General features: G+C 41.8%; 1 protein-coding gene across 10 annotated transcripts in view; it reads right to left on the reverse strand.

Annotated features, from left to right (window-relative positions):
- vav2 (vav 2 guanine nucleotide exchange factor) overlaps positions 1–12255 on the reverse strand; it is a 168938-nt gene that overhangs the window by 106529 nt on the left and 50154 nt on the right. For all 10 annotated transcript variants that reach the window (XM_010893934.5, XM_010893933.5, XM_010893932.5 and 7 more), the window contains exon 2: positions 10095–10211. In XM_010893934.5, the coding sequence (XP_010892236.1) occupies positions 10095–10211 (117 nt within the window). The remainder of the gene's footprint in view (positions 1–10094; positions 10212–12255) is intronic.

A 12255-nucleotide genomic window follows, 5' to 3' on the forward strand; every position in this document is an offset into this window, starting at 1 on the left:
CATGAAGTATTATTACTACCTGCGGGGCCCACCAACACCTGGAAAGTTATCGACCACCACACATGAAGAATGCGACACTGCTAGCTTTCTGCACACACGGTATCAGGCTTGCCTAATTACCACAAGCCTTGCAGAAGCACTTAAACGCAAACGCAAACTAAAGCCCGCCTCAGGTCAAATGCAATAACTGTATCAGTAAGACTAACACAGTAGATGGGAAAAACGAATACAGAACCCGGGGAAGAGTCGACAAAGGAAAGAAAAGGAGACAGGGGGAGGCGGTAGATAACAGGAACGAAACAGCATATTGAGTGTTCACACCACACACTGCTAATCTCCCAGAGGAAGGGGCACGAGGAGTAGAAAGACTGGATTAAATGGAATCCCCAAATGAGTAAGAGGGTGGATTGGGGTGGACTAACTCTAGCCTAACTCTAGCCTAGTTCTGCGGGTTCTTAATATCCCAGTACAGTATGTTCAAGGCCTCTGCTCTTTATAATATATGCCCCAGGTAATAGGGGGCAAGTCATGGATTTACGCTAATTTACCTTTAACAGCCCTTTGATAGCTTGTGTCAGAGCACATCGGATTCAACGATCACAGTCTTTATGAAATTAGATCTGTCAGAACCTGCCATTGCCTCTTTATAATGTGAGTGTGGGCTTCTCTGAAAAACTGTCGGTCAGTCACCTTCCTTGAAGCTCTACTGGTCATTCATGTCTATAAAACCAGTAGGGTTACAGAAAGCAAGGTCAATGTCCCAATAAACTGGAACAATTATTTCCCTTTGAAAATGTTACATGTGTGAGTGACTCCATATTTTAGTAAAACACAACTGTAACAATTCCTGTTATATTTGCTTGGCTGACCCAATGACACTAAATTCTACTGAGTAAATACAGACTTTCCAGTGCTTTTCCCATACAATACTAGGCCAAAATCCTGACCTGGAACAGCTGTAGTGGGGTTTTTCAGTGATTGCGGTTTTGAAATGGATTTAGAGATTACAGCTGGAAGGCTTTGGTCACAAAGCCACGTGTTCTTCTCACAGAAGCATGATCAGTCCCAGTCCACCTGACCAATCACGGCTCTAGACTCCAGTTAGATTCCTGTTTACTGGCCAACAGCACTTTCAATAACCACCCCTTGAGGGCAAACAGCCAATGAGGTTGCAATCTTAAAGAAAAGGCAGTAAACTTTGATAAAGGTGGTTGGTTTAACCATAATTTATCATCTGCCATTTTATTTGGTAATGAGCCTAAGCTGCAGGGAAAGTTAACTTTCTGACTAACAATTTTATCCAAACTCACTCTGTGTAGTAATGCCTCAATAATTAAAGTAACAACGGCAGTTTGTCCTTTCTCAGAGGGTAAAGTACTATTTCCAAAACAAGGGTGTGCCAGCCATTAGGTTTAGTATCTATTCTAGCATTTTATATCATTTTTGAGACAGTTTTTATTGTATGATGTATCAGAAGCCAGAATATTCCGTACATTACCAATTGACCAAGCACAGAAGACATCCATCCTTTTATATTTTGATTACACTAAGATCACATAATATCTCTCAGTTGTGGGAACACATGGCCACAGATTGCCAAAACTGAACCAAGTGTTGCGGGCCTGTTGTTGGCTCATTTATTGCCGTAGAGGCGTCGCGGTCACAGGCCATCGAGAGGCCCAACTCCACGACATAAGACGGTAAACACATCAACTGGCTTCCATTCAACAGCATATTAAATCTAATGCGTCTGTGATGAAAAATGAAAGTGGACAGGTACCCTATTTGGTGCTTTTCCCTTCTTGGCGCTAGTGATTCCTGGGAGTGTACCTGTCCATCACGACGGAGCCTGTGGGGCTGTGGAGAGAGGGAAGGGGCGAGGGAGGGGAAATAATGAGCGCAGGCCACACGCTGCCAGCGTGGAATTCACAAACGCTTCTCCCAGTAGGCCCCCATTCTCCCCGGCGCCTCCTCTTTGCTCCCACTGCGCTCCAGACACATCGCCACACACAACCACAACAAGCAAGAAGGGTAGTCGGGCCCGCCAGTGAATCCCAGCCCAGAGACAGAGTCTGGTAGTCCTCTGATGCCTCCGGAGAGACAGCCCTGCAGAACAGTATGCTGAAGATCCACAGATCCGGGTGGAAGCGGGTTGGGGACCAGTCCCATTGTGTCCGCTTCTACATTCAGTGCTCAAACAAAGGATGCCAATTATTAACACTATAGGAATTTAATTTAGAGGACTTTTAGAGCTCAATAAAACCATATCTTTTTGCTATAGGAGGAATTAAATGGCATTGGCTGTTGAAAGCTGTCAGAACGTGAACAGAATCCAAAACTGATTCTAAGGAAAAGAGTCTCGGCTGATTTGTAGATATTTCTACAGTGTTTTCTACAAAAGTTTTTGTGAAACAGTTTGACAAGTGTCTGGATATTCTGTAATATTTGGCTGTTTACTGTAGATAAAAATGTACTGCGAAACAAGACTAGTGAACATGACTAGTAAACATTTTGTCCCCCACAAAAGACACAGTGACCCTTTTAAGACAAATGAGATGCTGCATGTGAACTGCTAACGAAGGTTTTCTACAGCACCCCCTCCCATTCAGCAAGTCAGAATATTAATCCAGCATATTTAGATGCATTTCTTCATCCAATTTCATTCATAATCAAAAGCAGTTGTGTCTGAGCTTTGCGTGGGGGTGATAGATTTTAATTCCTGAGAATGTGCACAAAGTGTCTTCAGTTTGAATCAATGTGCCCGTAATAGCGCCACAGTGTCACCAATATAAGTTTCATTCGCATATGTGTAGTCTTGACAGTGTTTGCAGCAGGTAATATATAGAACAATTTTGCGCTGAATCACTTTTGCTCAAATGACTTTTACTACCACAGGAGTAGCATTTTAAGTGTTTCCCACAAAATGCTAAATCCATCATGGCTGATCTTATGGGTTGTTGAGGCAGATTTGTTCCTTACGAAAGGAGTGACCTATGTACCAAATAACATAACTAAGTCAAATAGGTTAAGGGCCATTGGCACTTTAATTAGCCTGTTGACCAACGTAAATGTTTGAAATTGTTCACATGCCCTTTCTTTGTCTTCTGAACGAGCCGCAAACTAACAACATAAGGAAATACTGAACTGACCACAATCTGAATCAATTCTAAGATATCATCACTGGCCCTGAGCAGTAGAAATGCCGGTATCCCAGACAACAGCCATCGCCTGGCAACCACCTGTTTCCGCGGGACATGTCGGTAACAAGACTACGATTAATGAGGCAGTGGGAGCGGAGGGTGGGTGGGGGCTCCTAAAGGGGAGGAAACCTGCTATCTATAATTCATGGCGGGAGAATTATCATCAGGAGTGTGCCGTATGGAATGAATAATAGATTGAGTCTTGGCAGCTTTATGTAAAAACATGCAGTGGGTGTTCTGCCGTCTGATGGACAGACCTAGAGGAGGGGACCGGACCAGGCAGAAGGTCACCAAGGGAAAATACAGGGACAGAGAAGAGTCTGCAGAAAAGTAATTAAACACAAAAACAGTGATGCACACATACGTGTCACCGGATTTCAGCAACAATTCCGTTTTGTATCTGTTTGTTCAGTAACAACTCAATTGAACAACAAACATCACATTCTATGTATTTTTCTCACAACCAGGCTGAGGATCTCTCCGGATAAGGATGACCCAGGACAGGGTGGACACACTGAGGAGGAGGGGCTCAGTATGGTCTGGTGGAACAGCGGCCAGTCACAGCTCAGGATGCATCCAATCTACAGCAAAAAACTGACTAGGCCTAATCCCAGAGAGTCAGTATGGACCGGAGGCATTTACTCAGAGCAGAGGGCTTGAAATAGCCCCATAGTCCTCTCAGCGTACACAGAGTTATGGCTGATGGGGTCACTAATGGATGTGGAGAGGTTAACCCAACGTGTGACCCCTGTTGAACCCATGCCTCTTCGTTGTTCTCCCCAGCCTGACAATGACACAACGTTTCACTGATTCACTCTGTTTACTGCAACAGTTTGAAATATTTATAGTGGTGTTTCAACAACAGATATACTAAACACATTATCTATGTTAACTGATCTGCTTTTTCAGGCAAACATGTGTAATACTGTAAAATGTAAAAGGTGAAGCATCTTTTAAACACAGACTGCAGCTTCTCCAAAAATAAATGTGAAAAACAATTTGATGCGGCTTTCCCTCTATAACTTCAGCCTCTCTTCTGGGCTTGCCTAATCTCCTAAAGCAGCCTTGGGTCAGGGCCGGAGAAATGTGGCTGGTCAGAGAGAGAAGCAGGGTAGAGCAAGGCCTATAACCGATGGGGAGGTTGGATCTACTTCAGCAGACTGCAGGCACGTTACACACACGGCTCAAAAGACGTCTCAGTCGCTCGGTTCAGGGTAGAGATGCTAAGCAACTGGACTATTTTGAGCGGTGTGGCACGGGAAAGAAACCAAGGGGGCAGAGTTCAGTGTGCAGAGGCTCCAAAGGCTCCAGGGAAGGCAATCAGCCACTGCACTGCCTCAGAATGGTAATCATATCACACTGACACCGTCTCAGTCTACACAATGACTACAGCTGGTGGCTAAGTGTTATCACAGCACACTCAGGGAACATAGAGTAAGGAAAGCAATATGACAGAGGGGAGAGAACGAGAGAGAGAGAGAACAAAAAGAAGAGAGGAAGGGAAGGGGAAAATCTGGATGTGAGGAAAGACAGTGGAATTGAAACTGAAAAAGCAGTGTGTTCAAATGACTTGGAAAAGACTGGTTGTGTCTCCACCCAGCCTTCATTTTGACTCCTCCCTAATTCCCTCATCGCTTCTAACTGACATATATCCTTCTCCTCACTGCTGGCATGACAACCAAGGGACACATACACACCAAAGACAAACATTCCTTCCTCCCAGGGACTCCATAAATGACTGAAAGCAGGCCAGATTGTCTACTGTCACAAACAGTTGTTGATGTACTGGCATGCCCTAGAAAGAGGTGTGCATGACCTCCCAGAGTCACTGGATTTTGTTCCCCCGTCATTTAGGTTACATTAGTAAAGCGTTTGATGCCTAATCTCCGGCCTTCTTCGCATTTGGATAGCAAGTCAGCCAATTGCACACAGACACCATAAAATGTAATTCCCCTTGATGCCAATCCATCAATTCAACTGAAGTCTGTATGCAATATTCAAAGACATTTTTTTGTGCAAAGAATGTTAACTGTCTAGACTGTCTGCATTTTAAAAGAATGATGCTTTGTGTAATGAAGATGACAGTGGCTGTCAGAAGCTCCATCTCGGAGAAAAAACAGCCAATACTGATAAATGGCTAACAGGTGCAGCCTAATTATGCTCATGATCTCAACAGCCAAACAAAGTGATTGCCATGTTCATTTAAATGACAGCCATGTTTCTCTGAGAAGCTAATTAAATGGTAGAAATCAGGGCTGATGGGCTGGGAAGTAGCTTTTCCAGCCAAGCCTTCTCCCCCAGGTCTACTGTCATAGCACTTTTCATTGCTAAAGATGTCATAATGAATATCGAAGGGGGTGTGTGGGACAGGGGGGTTCTATCCCAGGTAGGGAAGGTGGTGGTGATGTTGGTGAGGGTGAGTAGATAAAGGAGAATGGGGTTGCTGAAGGACAGGAATGTGGTAGAATTTCCTGAATGAAGGAGCGAGATCCAGGTTACTGACAGGAAGGTGTGAGGAGGCAATTACCTGCCAAAGGACTGGGGATCAGTTAGACCTGCCTACCCTAACAAATGACTCAACACATTCCACAACACATGACCCCACGCATGACCCCACACATGACCCGACACATGACCCAACACATGACCCAACACATGAGTACAACAGTATTCTGTCGTTTGACACAATAGGGAGGAGATGCAGATTAATTTAGATCTTACCACATCTGATCTAAAATCTCAGAGACCCAACCCCTGTCACAACCCTACCCTCCCTGAAATGCATGATTCTGGGTTGAACTGAGCTTTCTACAGCTTACTGGCTTGGCTCCTCAGTTCCCCAGGTTATTAGAACTGCACAGAGTAGGGGTGGACAATTACTCTTCTCTTGGGCAGAAACACTTTTGGTTATTGTGCCTGTGTGGTAGTTCAATGAAGGACAAGAGGAAACCCAGAAGTGTTTAGGGCCTCCTGGTCTGTAGTTGCCCACCCCAGGTTTAGAGCCACTGAAGATCCTTCTGGTACAGGACAAACAGCCAGAAGAGAAGCTAACAGTCCTCAGTAATCCTCTCATCAACAGGGCTTTGCGTTTGTCTTCATGAAGCACCAATTTGTTTGGCCCATCTTATATATTCGATTATGAATGACAAATTACACGGAAATCTATATGGTGCTTAATGTTATTAAACAGTTCCAGGAGAAGGGACAAATGTTTGATAAATGATGTTTCCATTGCTTTCATCAGAATGGAACAAAAGAGAGAGAACGGGTCCTATGAGCTGTCTGACCAGATTTTCTACAAGAACAAACATTCATCCTTTATCTCTGGTTCACAGGACACACAGAGAAATGTTCCAATGCTACATTAGAGAGGACCTGCTCACTTCAATATATTATAATGTGATGCTTGTCCTTAATGGAAAATCAATGAGAGGACAAGCTCACCACCTCTGAGACCACGCAAAACCCAATCTCCAAATGGCCATGTGGAGGAGAGTGTGTGTGATTGATTCTAACTGGCGCCCGATTTTAATATAATTTACCCTGAGCTCATTGACTCACAGACAGTGTCCTCTGGTTTATCCACAAAATGTCAAATGACAACTCTCTTTCTTTTTTTATCCATCTTTCTATCCCCGTTTCTCTGTCTCCCTTTCACATGTATATCTCTCTCAGATAAAGATATTCATAAGGTTAAATGCCATAGGGTTAAATGTCAATACAGAGTCAACTGAACTTAGAGAGCATGACCAAAGCAGCACATTGCATGCACAGTAAAGATTCATTTTCTATAACTAGGGCTGTCAGAGTTAACGGGTGTGAATAATTTGAAACGCTTGACGCCAGTAATTGTTTTGTCGTCGTTAACCCATTTTTATTTTTTGAGCCTTAGAACCATCATTAATCTGTAGTTGCCATCAGCAAAACCTTTCTGTACAAACACTTTTTTGGAAACGGCATGCCAGAAACCTTTTGCCGGTTCACTCATGCCTCACTGGAGGGTAGGCATTCATGATGGAAATGGTGAATCCACTTCTGCTTAACAGTGTGTTAGTGCACATCAGTACACAGGATGCGCTGTTCCAGATTATTGGAAAATGGTACTCTCTCCTTGCATCCCCCATCCCTGACAGGGCCAGTTAACGACAAAGCCAGTGGTGTCCCCACTCTGCCCCTCTCCTCCAAATAATCTAGAAACGTGAACGAGTGCAGTTCCTCCTCCATGTACACAATTGAGTTGGTTGATGGGAAGTGAGGGTGAGACATGACATCCAATAACAGACTAGCAAAATTGCCAAATATAACATTTAGCTTGTAGCATGGTAAGTTTATAATAATTTTACAGCAACCATTTATAAGCAAAACATTACACCATGACATATCCTAATAGCGGAATTAAAAACTATATGCTGTAAATAAATGTATTACATACATATGAGATAGACATACATACACACATATATATATATATATATATATATATATATATATATATATATATATAGCTATGAATAAAATTACATATAAATTTACTTAAATAAGCATCTCTATATGTATGGCAAACATTCCATTCCAGTGTCTGTTAAATTCCAACACAGGCACACCTCATTTTACTTAATTAGGTTACCTGAACCAAATCTAATTTAACAAGGAAATGTATAAAAACCACTGCTGTGGTCATCATTATCCTCTTGCAATAGGACCAGATGAATGGCAAAAACAGTGCAATTCAGCATGACAAAATAGTTGAAAAGCTTTGAGTGAGGAAATGAAGGGTTCAATTCTGGCTTTACTGGCAGAGGGATACAGTGAGCATCAGGTTGCATCCATCCTGAAAATTTCAAAGAAGGCAGTTCAAAAAAACAATCCGGTTCACTCAATCTGGAATCTGACAGATTTGTCTTTGTGAAGGACATATGAATCAAGCCATGTCCAAGGTTATCCTGGAAGAACACCATCTTCCTTCTGCTCTGACAATGTTCCCCAACTCTGAGAATTGTTTTTTCCAGCAGGACAATGCTCCATGCCACACAGCCAGGTCAATCAAGGTGTGGATGGAGGACCACCAGATCAAGACCATGTCAGGGCTAGGCCAATCTCCAGACCTGAACCCCATTGAAAACCTCTGGAATTTGATCAAGAGAAAGACGGACGGTAACAAGCCATCAAACAAAGCCGAGCTACTTAAATTTTTTGCTAGGAGTGGCAAAAAGTCACCCAACAGCAATGTGACAGACTGGTCTAGAGGATGCCAAGACGCATGAAAGCTGTGATTAAAAATCAGGGATATTCCACCACATATTGATTTCTGAACTCTTAGTATTTTGTTGTTGAAAAATGAATATTAATTAGTTTTCTTTGCATTATCTGAGGTTATTTTGACCAGTTGTTATTTTCTACAAATAAATACTCCAAATTATAATATTTGGAATTTGGGAGTTTGTAGAATAAAACAAAACTGTTCATTTTACTCAAACTCATACCTATGAATACTAAAACCAGAGAAACTGATAATTTTGCATTTGTCTCTTAATTTTGCAGTGATCTCTTAATATATTTTTCAAACCATCTTGCCCACCTTATGCATTTGTCTATAAAGCCAGTAGCCTAGCTAATTTGGTACCACCAACTGAATTTGGGAATCATTCAATAAAGAAAGGTATTAGGTTGTAATGGTGCATCTATTGAAGATGGCCAACCATCCAATCAGGAGAGCTACTGCTACAGTAGCATAACTTAACATATATTCTTCTTGGTGCCTTAATCAAAAGCACAATGTTAGGAGAAGCTAAAACTATAGGAGACCAGCAACATCCTGTTTAAATGTACATGGAATACAAATAGACACTGTGAGGTATTGTGGTAATGTGAGGGACTCAATTTAAGGGCCACAACATCCGGTTCTAATTGACAAATTTAGAAAATCACTGTCGATCCAAGACAAACACTATCCATAATGTACAACCCAGTATGTCTTTGACATAATGCACAGCAATTTATCTGAACACATTCTAAAATTGTGATTACTCACAACAAAATATTTGGGAAGAACTACCTATGACAAATCTCAATCCTGTGCCCAAATTCCCCGCACACAAAAATTGTAGCCCTGGGAGGCCATTTCTGCCATCAACAAATACCTCTGATCTGATTAATTCCACTGACTGTAGACACAACAGTGGAAAAAGAGTCCAACAAAATCATGGCATGGCAGCGGGCTATAGATTAACAGCACAAATCACACGGCATATCCACCCTCAAAACCCCCTCCATGTGGAACTCAGCCTCAGTCAGCTGTAAAGAGAGTTTAATGTCTGTATCACGCACACTCCAAGACCTCCAGGGCAAACAGGTCAAGTGAAGAAGGTTGTACAAACCAAGTGATCCTAAACCCCCTGGAAATGAGTCAGCAGACTCACAAACAAACACAAAAACACAGTGCTTCCACCAAAAACAAGTATAATCTACACACTTAACAGCATAAAACATATATCTACATGCACATATTTTCATCCAAACACAAATGTCTACCCGTTATACGTGTGCATATTAACCCAAAAACTGTCACTGACAGACGCTCAAAGCGCTGAATCCGAAGTGTGACTCCGTTAGCTCTGACTTCTGAAATGCAATACACTGCTGCTGCAGATGCCAAATCTTCCCGAGAGCTGTAAAAATTGTCCCAATTACAGTTTCCATCCAAAACATCCCATATTCTACTCAGACAATAACCGGGGTTATATTTTCTAGAAACAGGTGGCACCATTTATTTTCTGAGGAGCAGGAGCAACAATACATCGGTAGAAAATAGAATCCATTCCTGAATGTGCATTCACTCAGGAGGGCCACCGCCACAACGACGTCCAACCAACAACCAACATCAACATCACTCACCTTGCCAAAGTCCCTGACGTCAAACAGGTCAAACGGGTCAAACAGCTCGCTGTTGCGCAGGCCAAACTTGTCATGGCACACCTTGAGGAACGTCCGAATGTTCTTCAAACACAGAAACTGTGAGGGACAGAGGAGAAACACTGCGACATCAGTGACAGTTTCGGAGAGGATCTGTGACAGCACGGACTGGGAGTTCCTGTCACCTTGGAAATTCCACTCCATTGCTAGCACCTTAGTTTGTGCCAAACACAGTATGCAAATATTTCATAACAGTAGTTTAGCTTTGGATCTAATCTTTTCAGACATTCCTACAGCTAAACATGTCCCATAAGTGTGAGTGTTAATGACAACATGACATTCATCAAGGTTTCTATTGTGTGCACGTTACAAATCCATTTCACAAACATGGTTCTTTCATATGTGACATCAAACATAATACTCTATCACATTTATACACAGTACATCACATTTGGATGCCTAGTACCCAGTCATGTTCAATACACTTTAAATACATTGTTTGTAGTCACACATTTTCCAGATGATTAACCATTACAGATTGACTCCATCAATCAACTTGGTCCAGACCATTACACCACACCAAGTATCACATTGTAAAATGTATAAATACATTTTATAAACTGACTGCAATCCTAATAATAATATTTTTGATTAAAGTATTACTAATTTGTTTATTGACTATGGCTTTCTAAATTAGACAACAGTGTTATTTGTGAAGTTTAACTGAAGTGTGACCCAAAGCATACTATATGGGGACAGTACGAAAATATATTGTCTAATGATTTTGTTTCTTTGCAGCCCAAAACAAATAAAGCTTTAAGGGTTAACCCAAGCATTATTTTGTTGGCACTATGCGCCATGATATCAACAAATTGAAAATCTCTTCTCAGCTATATACTGTAAACTGGTATGTCCTTTTAATTACCGAACCACATAATTATTAATTTTGTACATCATGAGAGAGTAGCAGGTTAATGCATTAATGCAATTTTTTTTTTGCTTTGAATAGATTAAAACATTTCCATATAGCTATAAAGTCACTTTTGGATTCTTATTCATATTATTGATGAAGAAAGTGTTTTGCATAAAGAATGTTTTTTATATAAATCAGCAGCGGTACATTTCTAGTTATTCTCTGTAAGCTAAACAGGTACTCTTCTTTCAAATAATTATAATAAATTGTATACAAATAGACTAATAATATACAGATCGAAGCTGAACCAATTTGTTGGCTAACTCCTACTCTACCAGCACAGTCATTACTGTGTGTGAGCTGCGTACTCAGGCCTGCCACAACACAGGGAACTACAGCAAAATGAAGCAAATTATTGGTTTAGTCATGTAAAGGATGAACATGATTGGGTTTCCCTCTTAAAGAAACTCCCCTCAAGATTTGTGTGTAGCATATCAACCGCAGCTGAACGGAGAGTATGTTCTTTCTCTGCTCAGTTTATAAAACCGTTAAAACAATAGAGCTTTTTACAATGATGTTAGGAAATTACTTTGCTGTTCCTCCCATTGCTATTTACTATATACATACTGTATACAGTGAGGGGGAAAAGTATTTGATCCCCTGCTGATTTTGTAGGTTTGCCCACTGACAAGGGAGTGCTCCTAATCTCATTTTGTTACCCGGATAAAAGAAGCAATCAATCAATCAGATTCCAAACTCTCCACCATGGCCAAGACCAAAGAGCTGTCCAGGGATGTCAGGGACAAGATTGTAGACCTACACAAGGCTGGAATGGGCTACAACACCATCGCCAAGCAGCTTGATGAGAATGTGACAACAGTTGGTGCGATAATTCGCAAATGGAAGAAACACAAAAGAACTGTCAATCTCACCTTGTGGAGTTGCAATGATCATGAGAACGGTGAGGAATCAGCCCAAAACTACACGGGAGGATCTTGTCAATGATCTCAAGGCAGCTTAGTCACCAAGAAAACAATTGGTAACACACTATGCCGTGAAGGACTGAAATCCTGCAGCACCCGCAAGGTCCCCCTGCTCAAGAAAGCACATGAACAGGCCCGTCTGAAGTTTGCCAATGAACATCTGAATGATTCAGAGGATAACTGGGTGAAAGTGTTGTGGTCAGATGAGACCAAAATCAAGCTCTTTGGCATCAACTCAACTCGCCGT

The sequence above is a fragment of the Esox lucius genome, chromosome 14, assembly GCF_011004845.1.
Source record: "Esox lucius isolate fEsoLuc1 chromosome 14, fEsoLuc1.pri, whole genome shotgun sequence".
In the NCBI taxonomy this organism is placed as follows: Eukaryota; Metazoa; Chordata; class Actinopteri; order Esociformes; family Esocidae; genus Esox; species Esox lucius.